The 27712-nt window shown below is 42.7% G+C and overlaps 1 protein-coding gene across 1 annotated transcript in view; it reads right to left on the minus strand.

The window, feature by feature from the left end:
- Positions 1–18918: 18918 nt before the first annotated feature.
- Positions 18919–27712, minus strand: part of Kdm5a (lysine demethylase 5A) — an 86818-nt gene continuing 78024 nt past the window's right edge. The window contains exon 28 of the mRNA XM_057762611.1: positions 18919–23184. Coding sequence (XP_057618594.1) covers positions 22978–23184 — 207 coding nt within the window. The 3' untranslated portion in view covers positions 18919–22977. The remainder of the gene's footprint in view (positions 23185–27712) is intronic.

A 27712-nucleotide genomic window follows, 5' to 3' on the forward strand; every position in this document is an offset into this window, starting at 1 on the left:
TTAAAATTACAAAGTAAGTTGAACCACAAATTGAGCCAAGTTTTTCTATTCTTGCCTATCTAGAAAGTTTAAGTCCAAGGACAGAGTTTAGAGTATGACCTATGACCTTAAACAATAAAACTAGAAGTATTTGGAAAGTAAATGCCCCATGAAGTCCCATTAACGAAATTACTTTAAGTGGATATGGAGCTCTGAAATGTCAGGCAAGTGAAAAATAAAAAAAACAAAAAACAATCTGGACTGTGAAATCAAGTCATCTCATGGCTGGAGTAAAGCAAACACATCGTTCTGTAAAGTGGGGGGGGGAGAACATTGCAGAGTGGGAAGGGTTAAGAGTGAATCGGAGGAGGGGAGTCTTATAGACAGCCAGTTCTTTGGAGGAGCCTTGCTGTGGAGCCCAGTAGAGTGCTGAACGGCTGGGTAGGGGAGAGCTTGCTTCCATGCTGATCCGGGGTGCAGAGAAGTGGAAGCTGAGGACTAAAGGAAGGGGGGTCCTGGGGGCTGGGTAGTACAATGGACCGGGTCCCTGAGATTTCCTGGGATGCGCTCTGGAGCCCACTGGAGAGACTGTTCCACCACTGTGAACAGGAGGTGGTAGAAATGGCGAAAGGAGGCTTGTGGGCTTGGAGGGAAACAAGGGTCTTGGGTGGTGATTTGTATTTGTGTGCTTTCAGTTTTGAAGCAAGACACAGAGAGCAAGCACCAGGCTGGAGGCGTGGGAAGAATGGAGAGGTGTGACGCTGCTGCTTGGCGAACAGATTGACAGCTTCTCCCAGATTCAAACATTTGGGACCCCGGAGTCCAGGTGCATACTGAAGAAAAGAGACAGAGTCAGACAGCAACAGCACCAGGGCCCCGGATTATTCTTCGAGCAGGTTCCTGACACCAAAAATCCTACTTTGTTACCCGCAAGGAGCTTATCTTTATATTCCATTTGGCCTGGGTAGACAGTCGATGATTGGCAAAGTCCAGAAAGACACAGTCCGTGGGGCAGTTCCCCAATAGAGCAGTTGACAGAGTAGCAGTTGGTAGGCAGAGAGAGGCTCCCAATACAGAAATGGGCTTCTGCAAGAGGCTAAGGGATTCGGCTGTCGCCCCCAAGAGCAGCACAATCTAAACGCCATCTGGTTTAGCAGAAATCAGATGTTATCTTATCTATAAAACAGTAATAGCTGTGCCCGGTTTTTAAGTTCAGTCTAAGAACTGAGTTCATTACTGTTCAGTTTGTAGGAAAGTGCCTGGCACAAGCGTGCTCAGTGGAAGTGTTTCTCCTTGTCTCCACCCCTTTGGGCCTTCTTGATCATCCACTCCGCTTGGCAGGACCATCAGCTGGCCTGGCACTCACCTCTCTTGCTGCCTGTGCATGAACTGCACCACTGCCACCGGACACATAAGGATCGGTTTGCATGCGAGGTTCACACAGAACAGGTCTACAGACTCTTCAGTAGTGGCTATGCCAGTACAACTTAAATTATTATTTTATTTTTTGCCTTGAAAATTATTCTTTGACAATTTGATCCATGTACACAATGTAACTCGCCAACACCCACCCACTCTTTTCTTCCTTTCCCCTGCCCATCCCATATAGCTCCCTCCCATGCTCATGGTCTCTGTCTTTAAAAGTGACTCACTGTGCCCAATTAGTCCCGTCCACGTACCCATGGGTGTGGGGCCATTCACTGGAGTGTGGGCAGACTATCAGAGGCCACACATACCCAGAGAAAATCGACTCTAACCCCACCCCCTCCTGCAGCCATCAACCGCCAATAGCTTCTCAGCTGGGGTGGGGCCTTGTGAGCCCCTCCCCCACCAATGCCGGAATGCTGGCTTCGTGCAACAGTCATGCCATTTGCAGAAGACAGCATTCCCCAGTCCTCCTCCCCATCCTCTGGCTCTTTTATCCTTTCTGCGTTCTCTCCACGATATTTCCTGAGCCTGGTGGGGTGGGTGGGGAGTGGATACAAATGTCTCACTTAGGTCTGACTGCTCAACAGACACCCGTTCTCAGCGCTTTTATCCTTTATGAATCTCTGCATTAACTGCTGCCCAATGCTAAAAGACGTTTCCTTTAAAAAAAAGTTTCCTTGGCCAAGGTTGAGAGCAGCAGTCACCCATGGCTATAAACAAATATTTAGAAGGCAATTTCAGAACCTGAGCATTTAGAAGAAGAAAAAAAATGAAAAGGTTCCCTAGAAACTCTGACCTCCCTAACTGTGGACTTTCGGGTGTTTGCAGAACCAGGCACGAATTCCTTCCTGTGGGACAGGTCTCGAATTCAGCCGGAATCTTATGATTACTCCCATAAGAGTCATAAAGAGTCATGTTACTGCCGAATAGCGGTGGTGCACGCCTTGCCTTTAATCCCTGCACTTGGGAGGTAGAGAACACTGTGAGTTCTACAAAGTGAGTTCCAGGACACAGAGAAACCCTGTGTCAAAAAACCAGAGAGAGAGAGAGAGAGAGAGATTACTATTGTCCCAGTGGTAAGGGCCCCCTCCCCCCAGAGGGCGGACACTGTGAAAGCTATCCAACAGGAAGTTTTCCGGTCAGGCCAGATGGACTTCGGGGTCCTGAAAAGTGTCTAGAAGTGTCTACCATCTATCTAGTTATGGGTGCAGTCAAGATCACTGGCAATAGACAATGCTCTTTTGGGAGTCTCCAGGGCCCCCCTGACCTGACACTCATGGGGAAGTGTCCCATACAGACACTGAGGTTTTTGTTTTAAAAAGGCATACCTTAAGTGTGGGAAACATAAACAAAATGTCTATCCTGTCCAGCCGGACACGAACAGAGAGTCCCTGATAAACCTGGAGGAGGAAGAGGAATGGAGGGGACAAGAGACACAAGAAACAACAGCAAGACAGGCTTTTCTGATCAAGTTGCCAAATTTTATTTTTTTTATTTTTTCTCATGAGCTGTTATATAACAAACAGGCGGGGGGGGGGGGGGGGGGGAGTGCAGGGTGTCAGGAAAGTCCGGAAGGCTGGAATTCAGGTCTGGAAGGTCTCTGGCTGAGAGAAAGAGATATTAACTAACCAAGGAAATCATTAGGTTAATTTCCTAGGTCTGGAACTTGCCCTGCAAAGGTGAATCTTACTTAAGATAAACAAAACACAGGTCTCAAAATACAGGTCTTTGCTTCCGGCAAAAATGTACTGTCTTTTTTATCAGAGGATTAAATAACACAAAGCTCCATTTTAAAAAAAAATTCAAAGCCACTTGGTAGGAATTCAGATTCCTCTGGGTCCAACACTTCCTGTGATCACACACATGCCCACAGTTGCTCTCTCTGTGAAGGATGCCCTCAGCTGTGCCGCCTTCAGCTAGCTGCTCATGGAAGACTGTGAGGCAAAGGTCCAGCCATCCAGAGTGAGGCACAGGACCCCTTGAGTTAGGAATGAAATCCCAGCAGGACTCCCACTGGATGTACCTGGGTGCTCACCTTGATATGACTGTGCACCCTTCTGCAGACATGAAACTTACTGCCTTGCTGAATCACGTTGGATTGTGTGGTCATTTTCTTGAAACACATCCCCAGGCCCAATACAAGGCTCTCCTTTTTTTTACCAAGGGTCTTGGGGAACTGATTCCCACTCTGGGAGGTACACTCTGCGGTCTTGTTCCGTGGCTCTGAATGCAGAGACACTCGAGTTCCAGGCCCGACAGAAACCCTAGAACAGAAGTAACCAGCAGCACAGAGGCCCACACGAGCCCCACCACAAGAACCCAGGTAGAACTGCACTAAAGAACGCTGCCTTGGTGGTTGGGGCTTTTCAGAATGTTACTGAGGTGTCAGTCATGAGGCTGAGCTGAAAATGGGGAACTACAGGTCCAGGAAGAATAAGGGAAACTGCCTGTGTGGGTGGTGGCAGTAGAAGGGGGCATTGAGTAAATCCAGGGGTGTAGGACGGAGCACTGAAGATTGATAGTCCATTAGGGTGAATGCTGAGGTTCTGAAAGACAGCTCCCAAACCAAGAGAAGCAGAAGAAAATCAAAGTCTCAGCCCTGCTTTGTTGGCCAAAACATGCCTGAGGTTGTGTGTGACTGAGATGGATATTCAAAATCAAAGCAAACGCAGGCTCCCAATCTGAGGGTCTCGTCTCTCAAGAGGGGCCAGCGACAGAGGAGGTGATTTGGGTATGTAGAACCAAGGGGCCTGATCTGGAGGGCACCTTCACTGGCATAAGGAGGTCGGCATGGGCTCTAGGGGCAACCTTGTCAGGAGTTTACACCAACCCATCCATAGCGTGAAAGGCCTCATGCAGCGCTATGATGGTTTCTGAAGGTTTTCACAATAGGAAGGGGAGGGATGAAGCCTCTGATGGAGACATCACATCATATAAGCCAGGGATGGAAAACCAGGCTTCCTTTTGGGGAAAGGAAAAGAATAAAATATTAGAGACCAGTAAGAATGAGATACTCAGGGCTAGAGAGATGGTTCAGTGGTTAAGAGCACTGACTGCTCTTCTCAAGGACCCAGGTTCAATTCCCAGCACCCACATGATGATCTACAACTGTCTATAACTACTGTTTCTTTAACTCCAGTTCCAGGGGATCCAGGACCCTCTTCTGACCTTCTTGGGTGCCGGGCACACAAGTGGAGCACAAAAATACATACAGGAGGGGCTGGAGAGATGGCTCAGAGGTTAAGAGCACTGGCTGTTCTTTCAGGGGTTCTAAATTCAATTCCCAGCAACCAAATGGTGACGCACAATCATCTATAATGAGATGTGGTGCCCTCTTCTGGTGTGCAGCCAAACATGCAGACAGAACACTGTGTACATAATAAATAAATCTTAAAAAAAAAAAAAAGAAAAGAAATGCATACAGGCAAACACCCATACACATAAAATACATTTAAAAAAATGACTCTCACAGTATTAACAAGGAAAAGAGGATTAACTACACAGAGGTAAAGCGGACCCAGATGCAGCAGTTCAGAAAGCAGCTCCTAAGAGCCAGAAGGTGGCTGCCACAAACCAGGTGACCTGTGGGAATATAGTCAGAGCTGACCCGCAGGAACAGAGGGTCGGCAGAGGGTTCGATAAGAGCCAGTTCATAAGGGCTGCTAGGTGAGTGCTGCCGAGCCCCTGCCAGCAGAGAACCAACCAGAAACCAGCACATTGGAATGAAGCCCCTTCCTTCCTTATTGTCCCCGTGTCTCTCCAGGATTGCTTATTGGCAAGACCACCACGAAGGCATCTGACAAAGGAGAAGGTGCCCCAGTGCAGCCCTGGTATGAATGCATGGGGAGACCGGTTGGAGCCGAGAGCCAATAAAGGACAGCTGGCACAGTGCCCTCTTCACCACACGGCTTCCACACACATCCTCCTACGTCTGAACATCCACACACCGAAACAACCTTCTGCTTCCACCCCTCAAGCTGCAGCTGCCCTGAGCACAGGGGAAGATGCGCTCATTCTCCAGCAGCAAACTGCCCCCACAGACATCATGTCCATCACACTCGGCACTTGAGCAGGTGCAGCCCCACTGGTGGCTGTCTTATCCAATAGCCAAACCTCAAGTTAACTTGTAGCAACCTGTGTACAAAACACTAAGAGCAAAGACAGAGGAAGAAGGAACTGCATAAAAAATGCCAAGCTTTCTGGGCAGACAGGCTGATCTCTGTGGGTTAAAGGCCAGCCTGGTCCACAGAGTGAGTTCCAAAACAAACAAACAGAAAAAGCCAAACAACAAACAAAAATTTCTCTGTCCGCAAATAAAAACATCTCCAGTTGGCTGTTGGTACGCTGGTGAGAGGACCCAAACCATCACTGAGAGGCTTGATTATGTTCCTTGTTACAGTTTCCAACTGACCTTTACTGTTGGGTGGGGAAAGTATGCTGGGTTCTCCTCATTCCCTCCTGTGTGGCACCGCCCACTTTCCCACTGCTGCTGGGATCTATTGTGCCAGCCGATAGTTTAACCTCTTTTTACACTCACTGGTTCTGTGGCATCGGAGCCCCCACGGACTGAGCAATAGTAACCTTGTTAAAGGTGGAGTCATTGCTATGTCTTTTTTTTTTTTTTTTTTTCCGAGACAAGGTTGCTATGTCTTTTAATTCCCATTGAGACCCTAGGTCTCCAGTCCAGGGAAGTTCAGGGCTTCTCAATGGGAAACAAAGAAATTCTGCTGTTCTATAAGGGGTGACGATGAAGGAACTCGTCTCACTGTCTCCCTTTGGTTCCCAGTACAAGGTCTCTGACTCACATCACCCAGCTCTACCCTTGAGACACGTTCTATATTTTTAGGGTGTCATCTCACAGCTGGCACTGTGACTACATATTCAGGAAGTCTCCCACGGGCTTCTGGGTAATAGGGGATTGTGGGAAGAATCCATAGGCACAAACCCCCTGCTCACCTTTCCTTGTTGTGAGATTCATTCTTTGATCAGTCGTGATCTGTGAGGATGATGTGTGGGTGTGACAGAGATAGTCCCTGTGTCTACAGATAGGGGTGCTGGTGAACGAGACAGTCCCTGTGTCTACAAATAGGGGTGCTGGTGAACAGGACAGTCCCTGTGTCTAAAGACAGATAGGGGTGCTGTGAATGAGATAGTCTCTGTGTCTACAGATAGATGGGGTGCTGGTGAAGGAGACAGTCCCTGTGTCTACAGATAGGGGTGCTGGCAGAAGCACTGAGCAGGAAAGGAAAGAGGACAGCTCTCTCCTCTCACAGTGGTGGGGGAGGGCAAAGGTCATCAACTTGCCATTAACATCCGGATGGTGCCCCAGGGAAACAACTCCACATGGACTTCACCGTTGGCATATACTGTTAGTCAGGGACCACTCATCAGGAGCAGTTCCCGCTTCAGTGGGGAGGTCTTGATCTGCTCTTGGACACCCTCCATCTCTGTCACCAAGGCCACTTTGCTCACGAATCCATTGAGAAATTAATGCGGTGGCTTGGGAAAGAAGCTGACATGCACAGAGAGTATTGTTTTGTTCACTTCATTATCAAGCATTGCGGGGGGGCGGGGGATTTATCTCCCTCTGACAGTTCTGAGAGGTGCTTCCACTTTTCTGCTCCTTTTAGGTCCTTGACCACACTGTCGGATTGTTTAACTCGTGAGATGAGGAAATATTTAGGCATCTGTCAGTCTAGCAAAGTGGACAACCAGCAATCAATCAAATTGAATTTTCTATTCTCCTCCTTGCCCCCAGAGTCATCCTGACTTTGTTATCATATTGTTGCATGTGCATTTGTGTAGATCAAGTGGATGTATGCACACTGTACATGCCAATTTCATGTGCATGTGTGTGCAAATACATGTGGAGAACAGAAACCCATGTTGGGTGTCTTCCTCAATTGCCTTTCGTTTTATTATTTTTTAATTTATATATGTGTCTGTGTGTGTGTGTGTGAATGTTTTGCCTATATGTATGTATGTGTACCGCATGCATGTCTAGTGGTCTCAAAGGTCTGAAGGTGTCCGATCTCCTGGAGCTGGAGTTTCAGCTGGATGTGAACTACCACGTGGGTACTGGGAACTGAACTTGGGCCTTTTGGAAGAGTAGCCAGTGCTCTTACCCAGTGAGTCATCTTTTTAGCCCCTCTTTAAAACTGATTTCACATTGGGCAGTGGTGACGCACGCCTTTAAGTCCAGCACTTGGGAGGGAGAGGCACACGGATTTTTGTGAGTTCGAGGCCAGCCTGGTCTACAAGAGCTAGTTCCAGGACATCTCGGACTGTTACACAGAGAAACCCTATCTGGAAAACAAAACAAAGCAAAAAAAAAAGACTGATTTCACTTATCCTTCTTCTCCCCCATATGTGAATGCTGATTTTTTTTTTTATTTTGTCAACAAACTAGAGACATCTGGGCAGAGGGAACCTCAATTGAAAGAACAGTCTCCAATGGGTTGACCAGTGGGCATGTCAGAGGTGCATTCTCTTGATTGACAATTGATATAGGAGGGCCCAGCCCATTGTGGGCAGTGCCACCCCTGGACAAGCCAACCTGGCTTATATAAGAAAGCAGGTTGAGCAAGTCCGTAAGCAGAATTCCTCCGTGTTTCTTCTCAGTTACTGCCTCCAGCCCCCGTGCCTTGGCTTCCTTGATGATGGACTGTAAGCTGAAGCCAAATGAACCTTTTCCTCTCCAAGCTGGGTTTGATCCATTGGTGTTTATTATAGTAATAGAAAATAAGCAAGGACAGTGTATATGTGTGCATCTGTGTGCATGTATGAGCACATGTGTGTGAATGGATCAGTACATGTGTGTGCAGGTGTGTGCACTTCTCATTGGGCAGAAATCAGAGACCAGAAAGTGTCAGATCCCTCGGAGCGGCAGTTAGGTTTTTGTGGGACATACGGTGTCTTAATTAGGATTTCTATTGCTGTGAAGTGACCATGGCCATTTTTTTTCAAGACAAGGTTTCTCTGTAGCCTTTCCTGGAACTAGATCTTGTAGACCAGGCTGGCCTTGAACTCACAGAGATCCTCCTGCCTCTGCCTCCCGAGTGCTGGGATTAAAGGCGTGCGCCACCACCACCACTAGGCTACCAGGTTCTCATTCTTGTGCATACACTTTACCAACCGAGCTGCTTCCTCACACGTCTGAGTGTCTACCTTCGTGTGGTTTATGTGTCCTGAAGAACCAGCTAGAAATCAGCCCTTTGTCCTTTCTCCTTCAGGTGTCTGATCTGCTGCACTTCACGGTGAGGCCTACAGTCTGGGCTGAAGGAGTTAATGTGGAAAGAGTCAGTGTCAAAGGACATTGGCTCATAACCTGCTTGCATTGCATGTTTTTATGAGCTCAGACCGATAATAACCTCTGCACTCGAAGACACCTCACTTTATGGCTGAAACAAGATAACACAAGTCTCTCCACACCTTCATGGTTACCTGTTATTGCATGACTGGATATGTAACCTTTTTAAATTTTAATTAATCAGTTCATTTATAAGCAAATTTTGGTTTTGTTTTTTTGAGACAGAGCTTCTCTGTGTAGCCTTAGCTGTTCTGGAACCACCTCTGTAGAGACCAGGTTGGCCTTGAACTCACAGAGATCTACCTACCTCTGCCTACTGGGATTAAAGACGTTCACCACTGCTGATGGCCACATATTAGTGTTTTTACCTGCATATATGCCTGGTGCCCACGGAAGCCAGAAGAGGGTGTTGCATCCCTCAGAACTGGAGTTACAGACAGTTGTGAACCACGATGTAGGTGCTGGGAATTGAACCCAGGTCCTCTGGAAGAGCATTCAGTGCTTTTAACCACTGAGCCATCTCTCCAGTCCTGCATGCACAATCTTTACTGATAATTAGTATCAAGCCAGGAAAACTCAGAAAAGTGAGCAAGCGTAGCAGTATGGCATGGGAGGAACTCTGTAAGCAGATGCCAGGGTGGGGAGCTTTGGGGGAAGGTAAGAACATTATCTCATCTAGGGGATAATTATTCCTCCCAGCTCTTTAACATGACTTCAGGAAAATCAGCTTTCCTGATTCTTTCTGGGAGCTGACTGACAGGGCTCTCTGGATTAAATCTTAAGGGAAGAGAATATTATATAAATTCTTGACATATCTGAAAGTCATATCTCTACCTAGGGCCAGAGGTACAACCCAGAATCCATTATTTTTTTTTTAATATTTATTTATTATGTATACAATATTCTGTCTGTGTGTATGCCTGCTGGCCAGAAGAGGGCACCAGACCCCTTTACAGATGGTTATGAGCCACTATGTGGTTGCTGGGAATTGAACTCAGGACCTTTGGAAGAGCAGGCAACGCTCTTAACCTCTGAGCCATCTCTCCAGCCCCAGAATCCATTATTTTGACTACAAGAAAGTTTGTAGGCCACAAGATTTCTTGGGCCACAACAAACACATAATTTTTTAAAAGTATTTAACTTTTATATTGTAATTAATTTTTTTATATATTTTAACTTTATTTTCTGTGCATTGGTGTGAAAGTGTTGAATCCCATGGAACTGGAGTTACAGACAGTTGTAAGCTGCCATGTCAGTAATAGGAATTGAACCTCAGTCCTCTGGAAGACCAGCCAGTGCTATTAACCACTGAGCCATCTTTTTAGCCCCGATAATTTAAATCTTTTTTTAAAAACAATCTTTTTTATGTTAAATACCAACCCCTCTTCCTACTCCTTCCAAACCAAGGCAGGACCAAGGTTCTATACCCCCTGTATCTAGGCTGAGTAAGGTGTCCCTCCATAGGGAATGGGCTCCATAAGCTAGTTCATGCACTGGGAATAAATCCTGATCCCACTGCTAGTGGCCCCACAGACTGCCCAAGCCACACAACTGTCACCCATACTCAGAGGGCCTCATTCGGTCCTATGCAGGTTCCCCAGCTGTCAGTCCGGAGTCAGTATGCTCCTACTAGCTCAGGTGAGCTGTTTCTGTGGGTATCCCCATTGTGGTCATGATCAGAATGGCCTCCGAGGCTATTAATCCCTCTCTAGCTCTTTAGCATTGGGTGAATTGTATGGAAACTCTCCCCCCCCACCCCCGAGACAGGGTTTCCCTGTATAGCTCTGGCTGTCCTGGAACTCACTCTATAGATCAGGCTGGCCCTGAACTCACAGAGATTCACCTGTATCTGCCTCCTGAGTGGTGAGGTTAAAGGTGTGTACCACCACCACCCAGTGGAAACTCTTACTAGAAAGGTTCTAACTAAAATATCTTATTTGACTTTATATTTTATGTGTGAGAGCATTTTGCCTTCATATACATCTATGCACCACATGCACACCTGGTGCCCATGGATGAAAAAAAGGGTGTCAGATTGTGGGAATTGCAGCCCCGAGTTGATATCCCTGCCCCCATTTGAGGTGCTTATCTGCAAGGAAAACATAATAAATTCCCTCTGCTCCTGGAGCGGGGAAGGAAGGAATTTTGAGTGCATGGTGACCGGTCCTTGATCCCTGTCAGGGTCAGGTTACAGTCCCTTCACAGCCCCCTCCTCATTTGGTGCCATGGTATAAAACCAGCCCAGCAGACAATAAAGGAAGCTGTTCCACCTCAACCTCCTGCTCTGTGTATTCATTCAACCTGGACACCCTCCGCCGAGACTCTTGGTTCCAGCCCGCGCTGGCGCGGCATCAGATCCCTTTAACTAGAGTTAGAGACAGTTATGGGCCACTAATACGGGTTCTGAGACCTGACCCTACATCATCTGGAAGAGTGCCCAGTGCTCTATACCACTAAACCATCTCTCCATGCTATAGGAAGATTTGCAGCTTGTAATTACCCGCCTACTGGGGCGTGGCCTCTTATTCTATATACGCGGCTGCCAAGCCTGCATACGTCCATTTTTCCTTCCCCTTGCTCCTTCTTGCCGACTGCTCCTTCAGATTGTTTGGATTCGATCTCCATCCACCGTTCAAGCAGAGAATCCTGATTTGTGAGTTTACCCCTAAATAAATAACTATCTATTTCTCAGTTCTGAGCTAGTGTGGGATTTCTTTTAAGCGCCCGTTCATCACTTGTCCAGTCACATCTCCAGTTTCCCTAGATCAATTAGCTATTTAAAGGACAAAAACAAAGTCTAAAACAGTGTTTAACTTTGTTATCTGGTGCTCATTATTTAGGTTTCAGAATCTGTGGTTTGACTTAATCTCCCCATTTGTCCTTTTAAAACTGGGTATTGTGCAGACAGAGTAGACAGAAGGGAAATCTACCGTTCAAGGAAATCTAGTTCGATATTTAACCCAAAATACATTTTACGAAGAGATGCTGAGGTAGCTAGCTATCCAGGTGCTTAGCTCTCGAAGCGCACGAGTGGAAACGGATGGCTGTTTGGGACCTACTTTGTGTCTGTTGGGGACCTTGGGAAAATGCAAGGTTCACTACAGCAGTGACTGCCTGTCATTCTCTCACATTTTAAAACTGAAATATAGCTTTAACTGGAGAATTTGCTCTGTCTTGACCGTGAGTTTAGACAGACTGAAGAGAATACAAGAGAGAAATTAGTACTCCACAATATAGCCCACGTTGGAAATTGGTAAGGCTTATCAAAAAATGTTGAGATTCGCCGGGCGGTGGTGGCGCACGCCTTTAATCCCAGCACTTGGGAGGCAGAGGCAGGCGGATCTCTGTGAGTTCAAGACCAGCCTGGTCTACAAGAGCTAGTTCCAGGACAGGCTCCAAAGCCACAGAGAAACCCTGTCTCGAAAAACAAAAAACAAAAACAAAACAAAAAAAAAATGTTGAGATTCTAATATAAAGATATAAAATTAAAACCTAATTCTTATGTCCAAAGCAACAACAATTCCAAAGGTTTATCTTAGTTATTGTTCTATTGCTGTGACAAAACACCATGTCCAAGGCAACTTATAAAAAAGGATTTAAGGGGGGAGGGGGAGGGAAAAGGGAGGCGGGGAGGAGGCGAAAATTGTTAATAAAAAAAAAAAGCCGGGCGATGGTGGCGCACGCCTTTAATCCCAGCACTCGGGAGGCAGAGGCAGGTAGATCTTTGTGAGTTTGAGGTCAGCCTGGTCTATAGTGAGTTCCAGGACAGCTAGGACTATGTAGAGCAGCCCTGTCTCAGAAAAAACAAAACGAAAGCCGGGCGGTGGTGGCACACGCCTTTAATCCCAGCACTCGGGAGGCAGAGGCAGGCGGATCTCTGTGAGTTCGAGACCAGCCTGGTCTACAGAGCTAGTTCCAGGACAGGCTCCAAAGCTACAGAAAAACCCTGTCTCGAAAAACCAAAAAAAAAAAAAAAAAAATTTAATTAAAAAAAAATTTTAAAAAAAAGGATTTAAACAGTACTGAAAACAGCCTGGTACTGGCATAAGAACAGACAGGAGGACCAATAGAACCGAATAGAAGACCCGGATATCAATCCACACATCTTCAAACACCCGATATTTGATAAAAAAGCAAAAAATATCAAATGGAAAAAAGAAAGCATATTTAACAAGTGGTCCTGGCATAACTGGATATCAACATGTAGAAAAATCAAAATAGACCCATGTCTATCACCATGCACAAAACTCAAGTCCAAATGGATCAAAGACCTCAACATAAAGCCAGCCACACTGAACCTTATAGAAGAGAAAGTGGGAAGTACACTTGAACACATTGGCACAGGGAACCACTTCCTAAATAGAACCCCAGCAGCACAGACACTGTGACAAACAACTAATAAATGGGGCCTCCTGAAACTGAAAAGCTTCTGGAAGCAAGGGACACAGTCAACAAGAAAAAACAACAGCCTACAGAATGGGAAAAGATCTTCACTAACCCCACATCAGACAGAGGTCCGATCTCCAAAATATACAAAGAACTTAAGAAATCGGACACCAAAAGATCACATAATCCAATTTAAAAATGGGGTACAGACCTAAACAGAGAACTCTCAAAAGAGGAATCTAAAGTGGCTGAAAGGAAATGTTCAACATCCTTAGTCATCAGAGAAATGCAAATCAAAACAACTCTGAGATTCCATCTTACACCTGTAAGAATGGCTAAGATAAAAAAAACACTGATGAAAACTTATGCTGGAGAGGTTGTGGGGAAAAGGGAACACTTCTGCATTGCTGGTGGAAATGCAAGCTGGTACAGCCCCTTTGGATGTCAGTGTGGTGATTTCTCAGAAAATTAGGAAACAACCTCCCTCAAGACCCAATAATACCACTTTTGGGTATATATCCAAAGGATGCTCAATCGTGCCACAAAGACATGTGCTCAACTATGTTCGTAGCAGCTTTGTTTGTCAGAGCCAGACTTGGAAGCAACCTAAATGCCCCTTGATGGAAGAATGGATTAGAAAAATGTGGTACATTTACACAATGGAGCAGCTCAATAACACAGCAGAAAAAAATAACGACAGCTTGAATTTTGCAGGAAAATGGATGGAAGTAGAAAATATTTTGAGTTTGGTAACCCAGATACAGAAAGACAATTATCATATGTACTCACTCATAGATGGTTTTTAAGCAAAGAAAGCCAGTCTACAACCACAATCCCGGAGACAATAATACAGACGTTAAGAGAGACTTACATAGATCTAATCTACATGGGAAGTAGAAAGTATAAAAGTATAAAAAGACAAGATCTGAGTAAATTGGTAGCATGGGGACCTTGGGGGAGGACTGAAGGGGGGAAGGGAAAGGCAAGAAGGGGAGCAGAGAAAAATGTAGAGCTCAATAAATATCAATAAAAAAAAATAAACCACCACCACAACAACAAACAAAGTCTATTTTGCAGCCCAGGCTGGCCTGAAACTCACAGAGATCCACCTGTGTCTGCCTCCAGAGTGCTGGGATTAAAGGAGTGGACCACCACACCTGGCTAGAAATGTTTTAAAAAGATCCTGGGGAGCCGGGCGTTGGTGGCGCACGCCTTTAATCCCAGCACTCGGGAGGCAGAGGCAGGCTAATCTCTGTGAGTTCAAGTCCAGCCTGGTCTACAAGAGCTAGTTCCAGGACAGGTTCCAAAACCACAGAGAAACCCTGTCTCGAAAAACCAAAAAAAAAAAAAAAAAAAAAAAAAAAAAAAGATCCTGGGGAGAAAATGGGAGGTAATTTTGAATGTAATACTAAAATGTATAAAGGGGAACTAGAATGATAGAGCAAGTTCCATTACCAAATTAATGATCTCAATCATACTGGTGAGGGATCCTTGCATCAGGATGGGAGAGGCCATAAGCATAAAAATGTGTGCAATGTTCTTATTAGTTAGACGTCATTCTTAGTATTCACTAAAGTTGCTCAAATGAATTTAAAGGAGGCTGGAGAAATGGGTCAGTGGTTAAGAGCATTGACTACTCTTCCTAGAGGACCCTGTTCAATTACCAGAACCCACATATCAGCTCCCAACTGTCTGTCACTCCAGTTTCAGGGGATCCAGAATCCTCACACAGACATACAAGTAGGCAAAACACCAATACACACTAAATAAACAAACAAACAAATAAATTTAAAGCTGTAGTCCTCCATGTTAGCCGCCTATAAAAATAAACTGAGAACTTAAAAAGAATTCCTGGCCAGGCATGGTGTCACATGCCTTTAATTCTAGCACTCAGAAAGCAAAAGCAGTTGAATCTCTGTGAGCTTGAGGCCAGTCTGGTCTGCAAAGAGTTCAGGACAGCCAGGACAGTTGGGACCACACAGTTAAACCCTGTCTTGAAAAACAAAAACAAAACAAGGAAGGAAGGAAGAAGGAAGGAAGGAAGAAGGACGGAAGAAGGAAGGAAGGAAGGAAGGAAGGAAGGAAGGAAGGAAGGAAGGAAGGAAGGAAGGAAGGAAGGAAATCCTGATACTAGAAAAAGCAAATCTATGTATGATTGGGAGTGGACAGAGGGAGCAAGTATAAATGGGGGCAATGGAGACACTGTGCGGTTTGTGTGTGTGTTGATACTTGTACAATTCTGCAAGTTTCTAAAAAAAATTATTGAATCCTATATTCAGAAAGTGATATACTGATAGCTGAGTGGCACCCTGAGAACTCTTGAGATTCAGTGATCTAGAATGCCCCGCAGACACGTGGTGGGAGAGAACTGACTCCTGCAAGTTGCCTCTGGCTTCCACATGCATACCATGGAATGCACAGACCCACACTCATACCTTACCAGTAAGTAAATGAAGGTGTTTAAAAGCTCTCTAGGTGATTCTATTGTGTTATCAGGGCTGAGAACCAATTCAGTTATCTGAATTCATTTCATGTAACGACTTACTTTGGTTTCCTTCTGTACAAATGGAATGTTAGTCATGTTTTTTGTTAACTCTATTTTTTTGGGCAACACATTACCCAGAATTGTAGCCCGGTGCTCCAAATAGATATTTATGTTGAATACAAAGTTAATGCTAATGGTCTAAGCCAAAGGAGAGGAAGAGGGTTGGCAGAGATAATGTCTTTGCCTAAGGCAGAAGTGATCATCTGTCCCGTTGCAGAAGCACAGGTTTTATTAAAATTAACAAAAGGGAATGGATTGTAGGAGTTGGATATTCCTAACTGTACTGGCAGTCAGAATTCTGACAATTTGCAACTTCCACACAGGTTATGGTGGCTCAGCCTTTGATAGTGGTTTTGAGACAACCTGACACCATCCTAGGCAAAGGGTCAAGATATGCTAATATTGCTCTGCTCCTTCTATTGTAACTTAGGAGGTCACCTGGGGAAGAGGTGTTATTCAGTCCACCATGACAGAGCAGCCACAGTTGTGGATAAGACCTAAGTCATTCTCCTCCACTACCCAAAAGACTGCTAATAAACTCCCCCCTCAGTTTACCGTTTGACATAAAAGTTGCTTGGATAATGAATGTGGGTAATCTTCAGGATTTAAATGAACCTTAAGACTCCCTCATGATATTGCCATATAAACTGTGCCTCAATTATTCCCATGCCTCTACTCTGGTTCAAGAAATGATTTATGCCTAGACTAGACCCCGACAGTGAAGAACCAGCCTGCCTTCATTTTAGATTTAAAAGCCATCTTATAGAAAAGACAAACTAGGTTCATTCCTGTTCATGATTACCAGTTTTTCAAGGACTGAGCTATGTTCCGCCTGTAACTTAACTACAAATGGTTGGTTCTGTATTGCCTGTTCCAGGAATGGTAATCATGTCTTTTTTTCAAGAAGTTGTAATAATCTTGCAACCCTACCTTTGTTTTAGAGTTGTATGACAGCCTATGACTACTCTGTTATGAGTATCTATTATTATTCTCCTTGCTATACCTACCTGACAAAAAGTCTTTTCTTCCTCATCCAATGCTGACCTCTAGAACTCCATCTTAGGTGGAAGCAGCATATGTACATGAATAAAAAGTACCTTGTTTTAATTAATTTGGTTATAATGATTTGGGTTGGCAGTCCCCCCCCCCCCTTTTTGAGACAGGGGCTTTCAGGCTGTAGTCCTGGCTGTCCTCTGTTTAACAGGCTGGCCTCAAGCTCAGAGATCTATCTGCCTCTGCCTTCTGAGGGCTGGGATTAAAGTGTGAGTCACCACCATCACCAGACTTCCTCCTATCTTTAGGATTAACAGTGGATCAAAGTGTAAACTAAATGTAAAGAATAGAAAGGGTCAATAATGTACAGGAGCAATGAGGCACCAACCAATCATTTACTCAATGGTACTCACAGAAATTTCAAATATCCTTCAAAATCACTTAAAACCTAAGAGATAGCCATGTTTTTCCCCCACCCTATTCTCACCAGCTCTCCTCCCATTAAATATGTGGAACCACACACTTCTTAAAGCTACCAGTGATCAATACTACTGTAGGCACTACCATTTGATCAGCAATTTACTTTTTGTTTGTTTGCTTTTGTGAGACAGAATTTCTCTGCATAGTCCTGGCTGTTCTGGAGCCTACTCTGCAGACCAGGCTGATCTCAAACTCCAAGGTCCTCCTGACTCTGCCTCCCAAGTAATGGGATTAAAAGCATGTGCCACAACCATCATTTACTCTTAGGTAACTTGGGCTTAAATTACTTGTGAGCATTAGAAGGCCAAAGGAAAAAGGAAGCTTCCCCATTGTTGGTTCTCAGCAAAAGGAGCAAGTCCTAAGAACCAAAGTAATAAAGATCTAGAGTTGTAGGTTTATATCACTAACTACATGACAGCCCAAAACAGACACAATGAAAAGCACAAGGATCACCTGGGCTGCAGAGTAAGTTCAAGGTTTGCTTGGGCAACTTAAAGGTTAAAGTAGTGATTGGAACTATAGCTCAGAGGTGGATGTACCATCTCCACTGTTTGAGAGGGGGCAAAGAAAGGATGTCTTTTGGTTATGGTTTCTTGATGAAAACAGGACAGATAAGTAGGGTGATACATGCTTATAACTGATGCAGGAGGATCCCAAGTTAAAGGAGTACAGGTAAACCTGTGCTAAATAGGTCATCTTAAAAAACAGACATATAAAATCGTCAAGAAGCCAGGTGGTGGTGGCGCATGCCTTTAATCCTAGCACTTGGGAGGCAGAGGCAGGCAGATCTCTGTGAGTTCGAGGCCAGCCTGGTCTACAAAACTAGTCCAGGACAGGCACCAAAGCTACAGAGAAACCCTGTCTCGAAGCTCCCCCCCCCCGAAAAAAAAAACCCATCAAGAATTACTTCTTCCACACTCCGTATTTCTAACACACACACCCCTTTCTCAGCAGTGATAACAGGTTAACCATACCACCAATAAAATCATCCTTTCAGCTTAGCTTTTTATGTTATAGATAGCAAGTAAAATATGAGAAACAGGTTTGGCTACCACTTATTTGTTAATTTTCCTCTGGATTTTCGGTATTCATTCTCAGAATTTACCCTTGGTTACCATTTGAAATCACACCAATACAAATAAATGATGGGATGGGGTGAGAGTTGGAATGGGGAATCTGAGCACAGACAGATAATGTAAAAAAAAAAATTATATGTAATAATAACAAAAGGCATGCTCAAACATCATGAAATCAAGTTTTAATTTCTGTTAACTTACCATCAATAACCCTGGTAAATTTTAATGAACATGAAAGGGAATCAATCATTAATCATAAACAGGTCCTTTATATTGTTTAGACACTTTTTCTTCGAGACAGGGTTTCTATGTAGCTTTGGAGCCTGTCCTGGAACTAGTTCTTGTAGTCTAGGCTGGCCTTGAACTCAAAAGATCTGCTTACCTCTGCCAAAAGATTGCTGGGATTAAAGGCGTGTGCCACCACTGCCCAGCTAGACACATTATTGAAGAACAAGATAGTGTCTTTTCCCAGTGCACATCCTATGATACTGAGCAGTGGGTGGACCCAGGTCAAGAGAATATTCCAATTTCTCTCAAAGACACCAATGTTCATTCTTTCCCTCTTATGTTATAAATACCAGTTGGATTTCCACATTCAAAGTAATGGTGTGGTTTGATTTAAAGGAACAGGAGGGTTGAAAGGTGCTGTACTTAAGGACCTAACTTAAAAGCAACATTCTACACACATGAAGTTAATTAACATGTGAAACTTTATTGGACCTGGTTTTAGGGTTATTTGGGGACTCAACAGCTTAAAATTACAATTTGCAAATTTCAAGATCCACTCCAAATTGTTGCTTTCTCCTGCAAGTAGACTGTCCTAACTTTTTGCAAGGTAGGTAGGCTTTCTTAATTTCCCCACTTTTCCTACTTTACTGATTGACACCCAAATATACTACAGAATTAAATAACTGACAAACCGTTTCTTTTTGTTTTTTTTTGGTTTGGTTTTGAGACAGCCTCTCCCTCTTGTGCAGCTGTCCTGGAACACACTTTGTAACCCAGCCTGCCTGTCTCCCAGGTGTCAGAATTAAAGGTGTATGCCATCACACCCAGTTGACAAGCAGTTTCTTTAAACTGCATGCAGCAAACTAAGAAAATCGACATTTTTTGGACAAAAGCAGAGACGGAAGGGAAGCACTAGGAACTCAGGTTAACGTAGGGTTTGGCACATTTTTATCATGGGCATCACAGATTTACTGTCTGCTTCTCAGTTCTTTGAAGTGTGACAGGCAGTAATTCATATCTCACTGAGGCACACATCACGCTAGTTTATAGCAGCTTCGTGAGGGAGCCACACTTCTCCAACCCCACATCCACGTGGCTTCTGCAGGAACCGGGAGTGAAATGACATCGATGAGAGGATGAGGACGTCTCCTCACTAGCTAGGGACTAGGAACCATTGCTACCCTGTACTTCCCAATACGAGGACTGCATACACTTCTAATGACTTGACCTGTCAAGAACTGTCAAAGACTTAACTATTATCACTATTTTTTGAGATAGGGTCTTACTATGTAGTCTTGGCTAGTGTGGAACTTGCTATGTAGATGAGGCTGGCCTTAAACTTCTGCCTCTGACTCCCAAGGTGTTGGGATTAGTGTTTATACTACACCACACTCTGCAGACTTCAATTTCTTTTCATTCTGTTACCTTTGTCAAAATATCCACAATGAAGGCAGTGAAAAATAGCTTTAAAAAATATTAAATGCTTAAGTAAGCTTAAGCTAAAATACTAATAACGAAGAACTGTAACTTTGAGACAGAAAGAGAAACATTATAAATCAAGTTTTAATACAAAATGTAAAAATATACAGAAGAATGTAGCTGTAATTTTGGTGAAACAATGCTTTACATTAGAACATCTACTTTTCCTTAGATAGAGGACTCTTATTAACTCACAAACTACAGGATTTATAATTTGTGGGTAGAGTGCTAGTTTTTTCCTTATATCTTTAGAATATTTTTAAACTATCTTTTAATTACTTCTATTTTATGTGTCTGAGAATGTTCTGAATGTATATGCCTGTGTGCCACAAGTGTGCAGTGCTCTTGGAGGCCAGAAGGAGGATGCAGGATTCCCTGGAACTGGAGTTAATGACAGCTGTGGGCCATTATGTAGTGTTAAGAATTGAACCTGGGTCTTCTGGAAGAGCAGTCAGTGCTTTGAACTGTTGAGACATCTTTCTAGCCCCTATCTTATGTTCTTTTGAATTTTGGTATAAATTTATGGCTAAGATAAGCCAAATTCCTCAAATAAGTACAGAAAGAGCCAAATGAATCAATTAAATTATATATTTAAAACTTTCAAAATGTCAGAAGATGACAGGCAGCTAGTCACAGGTACAGACATACTGCCTATTTCTGAGGTCTCCAAAGGATAAACACTGTACAAAGTACACAATTATTCCCCAAACAATCGCCTTTCAGCATCCTCACAATTCTGTTTTGTTGAGAACAGCTAATGGAAAATAGTTAATTGGAAGAAAAATCAATTTTTTTTAATGTGCATTTTGGGATTCCATCACTTACATTTTAAATTTCTGAAGGGTGGGAATACACTCAATTTTTAAACCACAAGCATTTCAAGTCTTTTACAAAGACAAAAAGGTAAAAAAAAAAAATTGTGCTTTTTTCGTTATAACAGCCAAATAAAATTCTTAAGTGATAATCTTCATAGCTTGGCAAAACAAAAATGTATGAAATTAACTAATTACTTAGTTAACCTTGTAACTGCTACTCACACCCACACAGAGATGGATATTCAAGACACAAGCACAACAACACATTCAAACCGCATAACTGGTCAAGATATTCAAATGTTATTGGTAAAGAGACCAAAAAGTAGGTAGTATAAACCAGAAACTGGATGTTGTACCTATAGCCGTACCACCTGCATGCGTATGTCTTGTCTGACCTTGGAAGCTAAGCAGGGTCAAGCCTGGTTAGCACTTGGGAGAAGGCATTTTTAGAGAAAAACTTTTTCTCTAAAGATGCCTTTTGAGGTAACCCTCATACCCACACAGTCTGTAACTGGACAGTACATCTCACTTCTAGTTACTAGAAGACATTTCCTTAAGAGACTGGGGCAAAGGGGAGCAGAGATGACAAACTTTAGGTTTGCTCAATGCCCCTTTTAAAAGGATAACTGATGAATTTAAGTCAAACTGTAGATTCTTAAACCAAAATAACACAGGATAGTGAAGATAAATATTTTTAGAAAATTTTTTTTTTGTCCTTTAAAATATATTAGTCCCCTTCTAGTAAGAGTTTACAGAGTACACCTAACACCTCTATAAGAACACAAAACACAACAGGGGGAGAGGACACAGCACCATAGTTTCAAACATACATAACATTCAGTACTGACTAGCGTAAGACCAAGCTGCCCAACAGACAGGGACAAGTCCCAACATGAAGGAAATATATTATCTATTTGAACAGAAGAAAAGTGGAAGATATGTTTAAATGAGAATGGAGAAGGGAGTGCTAACTCCTTGTACTACAAGGAAGGAATGGGTTTTTTTTTTTGTTGTTTTTTGTTTTTTTTTTTTATCAAAAAGCAGAAAGAAAATGCAAGCTCCCAAATGGAATTTTTGATGCTCAAACTCTGTCATACGCTGCTGGTAACAGTAAATATATATATATATCTATATTCATATATGTATATTAAAAAAGGAAAAATAATCTATAGAACAGTCAGTAGTCAGACATTTAGAAAAAAGTAAAAACAAGCCTTTCTTTTTAAAAACAGATTTACTAAAACAGCTTCACACCCAGAGGACTTATAACCCCATATCCTCTGACGAAGCCATGGTGTTATTCATGAACATCTTCTGGGGCCATGTTGGAAACTACAGGCATTAAGGTTAGGGCTGCAAGGCAAAAGCTGTTATTTGCCAGTTTTGCTCATGGCCATGCCTGAAGCATGGTGGAGTCGGGAATACTTGTGGAAGAGGGTTTCCCAGATAAGCATGCATCACCGAGGCTCAGTGAAATATTCTCATTACTCATCGCTATTTCCTCCAGAACCTGAATTCATGTACCTCCCTTCTCTAAAGCAGACCCAGAACGACTTCTTACACCAATGGGATACTTGCCTTGAAATAAGAAAAAACCTTCTTCCCAGAATCCAGTCTAGTCAGATTTTCTAAACTGCTGACATCCTCCCGAGGAAAGTGAGGGGCTCTTTTGGAGGATTTTCTTATTGGTATAAATAAGCACAAGCAGGTCTACAAACTGCACTGCCATCCCAAGACTTCTAAAAGGGTAACTTTGGCCTGTTCCTCCTAACTGGATCAGTAGGGCATAAATGCCAGTAATTATGGAAAGAGATTTGTACTCTGACTCTTGTTCAATTATCCTAACTAAGGAGATTCAAACAGTCAGGGCCCTCTGATGGCACCACCTGTAGGTGTAACCATCCACAACTAGTTTCAATTGTCATAAGTCACATATTATACACCCCACTAAGCACACCATGTTAACGCCAAACAGCTTCGAGAGTTCCACCAAGAACCCGACCTTAACGCAGCAAACCATACTCAAAGGAGTCAAGAGCTGAAATACTGGCTGCTGTACCAAAGAAGACATCCTCTGCACAGATGATTGAGAATGTAGCCCACACAATCCATACACAGAGGAAGCCAGCACTAAGAGGACTTTCTGAAGTCCATTCATCTTTGGGAACAACATTCTGAGTGGTCGGAACCACTCTGCTTGATGAGTAAGGTCTCAATGTGGTCCACTTCCCCCCATGTTGCGAGCTAACCAAGCATCTGCTAACTGGTCTCTTTAAGATCCTCCATTGGTAATTTGTAGCTCATTATGAAGGGAGTAGGTGGTGCTTGGCCTGGGCTATCTGGCCCCTGCTTCTTTGCACAGTTTATACAGATGTAATCTTCATTTTCAGCCATCTCTGGGGATACACCAACACAAACTTGATGAAACCACTCATCACAGCCACCATCACATTGCACCCAGTCTACCTGTAGAAGATAAAGATTGGGAAATGTTTAGTATCATAACAGTAAGACCAGAACAAAAGCAAACCAAAGAGCTTTCTTGGCTTAAAGGAGAGCAAACAATTGGGATATCCAGAGATAGATATGACTTCTTATGGGGTTATATTTCAAAGAAAGAAGCTGATAAGTTAATACCCCAAATTATATTTTACCATAATGTGTCCACAACATTAGGCCTCTTAGGTACTCTATTACCTCATGAATACCTGGGGTTCCTTGTGAGGCAGAAACATGATTGGGAAATACTTAACAAAAAAGAAACTTCTAATAGAGCAGCCAAGTAGTTTTAGCTAATATTAACAGTTTCTAGGCTCTAAGACAATGCGATTAACAATCAAGAAAGGAAGAGTACAACAATGTGAGGCAATCCTGTGGATTAGCTTTATTTCAAAGAGATAAGCCAAAGTACTAAGAGCATTAAATACCTTTTTAGAAAAGCAGTCACATAGGCCACTTTTAAAACTACTATTTTTTATTCTTCTCTTCTTCCGTTACAAATACAACTCCCTATAAAAAGTTAGCAAATATCAGAGGTCAAATCTTACAAGTTAACCAATTACAACAGTCAAAGACACAGGTCAATAGATTACTCTGGGGTTTTAAATTAGTCTGAAAAAAAAAATGGCAGGTGTCAGTGGCAGATGCCAAGCAAACACTGATCCTTCAGAGCCTATAGTGACTACAGGAGACAGAAGAGGCTTTGGTTTGGTGACTTTACACCTTGGCATTTACAATATAGCAGGGAAGTGTAACTTGAGGCTTTTCTGCTTGGAAGGTAATTACAGTTCTTATATTTAATTTGTCATAGTAGACAAGAATCTATCAAGATGGAGCTACAGCGAACCCCCTTCACAATATAAAGGCTGATCACTGTGGTGGTGATACAGGAAGCCACTTAAAATCATGAGCTTTATCAGATATTGGAACAAAGGAAAATGAAGAGATCAAAAAAGTCCCTCAGGACAGTCAGTAAATAAGAACAAAAGAGGTCTTGGCTAGGTAAATTTTTTTTTTTTAGGGAAAGAGTGGTTTTCAAAATATTTCCACAGCTGGTAAAAGCTTATGACAATCATGTCAGTGATTTTGGGCTTATAATAAAAGATAGAAAAATTATTTAAAAAAAAACTGTCATTTGGCTTATTAGCTTTTATCATTTCTATTCTAAGCACTCTTAAATATTTGTATTTTTTCTTAAATATTTTTTTCTTCCTGTAATCAAATTCTTTAGGTGAGCTCCCGTAGGCAGAGTCTTACTATGTAGCCCAGGCTAGCCTCAAACTTCATCTTCAGTCTAACATTCTGCTAGGCTCAAATGAGATGAGATTCTCTTGTCTTAGCCTCCACAATGCTGTGATCTCTGTGGCAAAGCAGTCAGTTTATTAAGAAAAGGGAAATACACACTTAGAACTGAGTGTGGACTTTAAGACATTCTGGATGACTCAGAACACTGGTGTCTCTTCCTTGTGATATTGTTTCCTCTAAGTTCAGAACAACTAAACTATCCCACCTAAACTAAGTTCCATTCATTTGTAACTATGTTTTGCCTCAGAAGAAAGCAAAAGTATAGTTAAGAAACATATCATAATGATCCTGCTGTAACCAGAGAAAAATTAGGAGGTAATATGCTGTAGAATAAAATAAATACAATGGAGCTATAGAAAAGTAAACATTTTATAAACTGCTACCTATTGCAGGTGAACGGAAAATGAGTGTTTTGAGTGTTTGGAGCTTATAAAGGAATTAGAAAAATGACCTATGTTTCATGGGACTGCATAGATTTGAGATACTACGACCCCCAACCCCTGCAAGAAAGTGTTTCTCTCTGAAGCCCTGGTTGCCCTGGAACTCCCTCTGTGGACCAGGTTGGCCTCAAACTGAGAGATCTCCCTGCCTCTGCCTCCTGAGTGCTGGGATTAAAGGCATGTGCCACCATGCCTACTAGATTATTTTATGATGCCACTCCAACCAACAGATCCCTTCATTCCTACCTTGAATTCTATTAATCCAATCAAGTCCTCATTTATGCTAGTTCACAGTAAAAAAAAAAAAAAAAAAAAAAAAAGCTATCAATTTAGAAGTATTTGCTATTTAAAAAAAAGCATTCTAAGGCTTTAAAATTTTTTTGCTGTATCCACTGGCTTCTAGTTTCTAAAAACTAAATCGATTAATTTTCTTCAAGTAAGTAAAGTTTGAGCCAGGCATAGTGATACATACCTTTAATCCCACTACTTGGAAGGCAGAGGTACCTGGGCAGATCTCTGCAGGTTTGAGGCCAACCTAGTCTACAAAGCGAGTTCTGGGACAGTCAAGGCTATTTTATTACACAAAAAACCCTGTCTCAGCCTGGAGAGAGGGCTCAGGGGTTAAGAGTACTGGCTGCACTTCAAGAGGACCCGGGTTCATTTCCCAATACCCAATACACAGCAGTTCACAAATGTCTGAAACTCCAATTCCAAGGGACAAGACACCTTTACACCAATGTATACAAAATAAAGTTAAATTAAAAAAAAAATAGGAAAAGAAAAAACAGTATTTTCTCTTATGTGACTTTGATTGGAAGTGCCTTCCAGATCCTAGCTCTTCCGCTATTTCTACTGCAGCCTCTGGTTATGTGACAATCTATCCTGATAATACAGTTAGGAAAACTATATCCTTCACTTATCAATTCCTTTATGAACAATCAACCTAAATTCCACTGCCATATGAAAAGTCCAACAGGATCACAAGGCAAACTACAGTTCAGAATGTCAACTGACTTCAGAGAAAATTCTGAGAGGCAACAACCTATGCAGTAACCTAAGTGCATACTACATTCTAATGGTCACACCCACCTTCATTTGTCGTTTAGGGAAAAAAGGCTTCATCATTTAGTAAATTAAAAAAAAAAAATTAACTACTTCCTCCAAAATGCAAGCATGGTGGCAGGTGTCTATAATTGCATTAATTTGAGAGGCTGAGGCAGGAGGATTCTTTGAAGCCCAGGGAGCCTACTGTCCTTAAAGGAGGCATAGCAAGAGCTTGGAGTTTAAAAACAAGCAAACAAAAACCTCACAACAACTAGGAGTTGATAAATTAACAGGTAAAAAAAATCTAATAATACAGTACAAATAGGTTATTGTGTTCAAATGAAAGAGAATTAGGGCTAGAAAGATCTCTTGTAGGTAAAAAGTACTTGCTGCCAAGCCTGACAAGCAATGTGAGCTGGTGTCTTAGGAGGATTCCACGTGTGGAAGAGAGAACTGACTACTGTCCTCTGACTACCACATGAATACTCTCCCATACAGACAAAAAGGTTAAGTAAAATATTGAGGTTGTGTGTTTAGTAGCTCAGTGCTAAGAACGCTTGCTTAGTATCCTTAAGGATTTAAGAGCATGGGTTTATCCTCAGTACAATCAAGAGAGAAAAGAAATGGAATATGAAACGAAGAGTAGCAGAAATAATAGTAGCCTGACATTTTTATTTTGTTGTATGATTTCACACTGAGACTTAAGTTCTTGGTAATTTGTATTTTGTTCAGACGTTAGAGCATAATACCGTTTGGGGGAGGGGAGAAGATTGATAGTAATATTCTCAGTTTACTAGTTTTTTTTTTTTTTTTACTTATTTTTTATGTATACAGTGTTGGTACCAGCTCTCATATAGATGGCTGTGACCCGTCATGTGGTTGCTGGGAATTGAACTCAGGACCTCTGGAAGAACAGTCAGTGCTTGTAACCTCTGAGCCATCTCTCCAGCCCCAATTTACTAGTTTTAACCAATTTATGGTACTCTAAACATTGTGACTAACCCTTTCAGTTTGCCTAGGAATGAAAGATTTTCTAGTATGTAAAATCTTTCGCAATAAAATTTAGACAGTCCCAGACAAACTATAACACTTGGTCACAATGCTGTCGCAGTACCAGGTATAAGTTTTATACATTTACTTAGTCTAGCTGGCCACAGTGGCCTTGAACTCGCAGAGATCTGCCTCGCAAATACTGGAATTAAAGGCGCGCTTTTAATTAAAGCCACCTCTCTCCCCCTCCTCACTTTTCAAGTTTCTTTGTGTAGCCTCAGATGTTCTGGAACTTGCTCTGTAGATTAGGCTTAGGCTGACCTTAAACTCACAGAAATCCACCTGCCTCTGCCTCCAAAGTGCTGGGATTAAAGGCACACACTGTGTACCAGGTCAGCCTGGTCTATAGAGCAAGTTCCAGGACAGCTAGAGCTGTTTACACAGAAAAACCCTGTCTAGAAAAACCAAAAATGTGTACACTGCTACTACCAAGCCACAAAAACATTTTAAAAATCAAGTTGAGGCAAGAATATATAAATTTAAATATTTTAATTTACTTTTTAAAAAATATTTATTTATTATGTATACAATATTCTGTTTGCGTGTATGCCTGAAGGCCAGAAGAGGGCACCAGACCTCATTACAGATGGCTGTGAGTCACCATGTGGTTGCTGGGAATTGAACTCAGGACCTTTGGAAGAGCAGGCAGTGCTCTT

Source organism: Chionomys nivalis, chromosome 1 (genome assembly GCF_950005125.1).
Source record: "Chionomys nivalis chromosome 1, mChiNiv1.1, whole genome shotgun sequence".
In the NCBI taxonomy this organism is placed as follows: Eukaryota; Metazoa; Chordata; class Mammalia; order Rodentia; family Cricetidae; genus Chionomys; species Chionomys nivalis.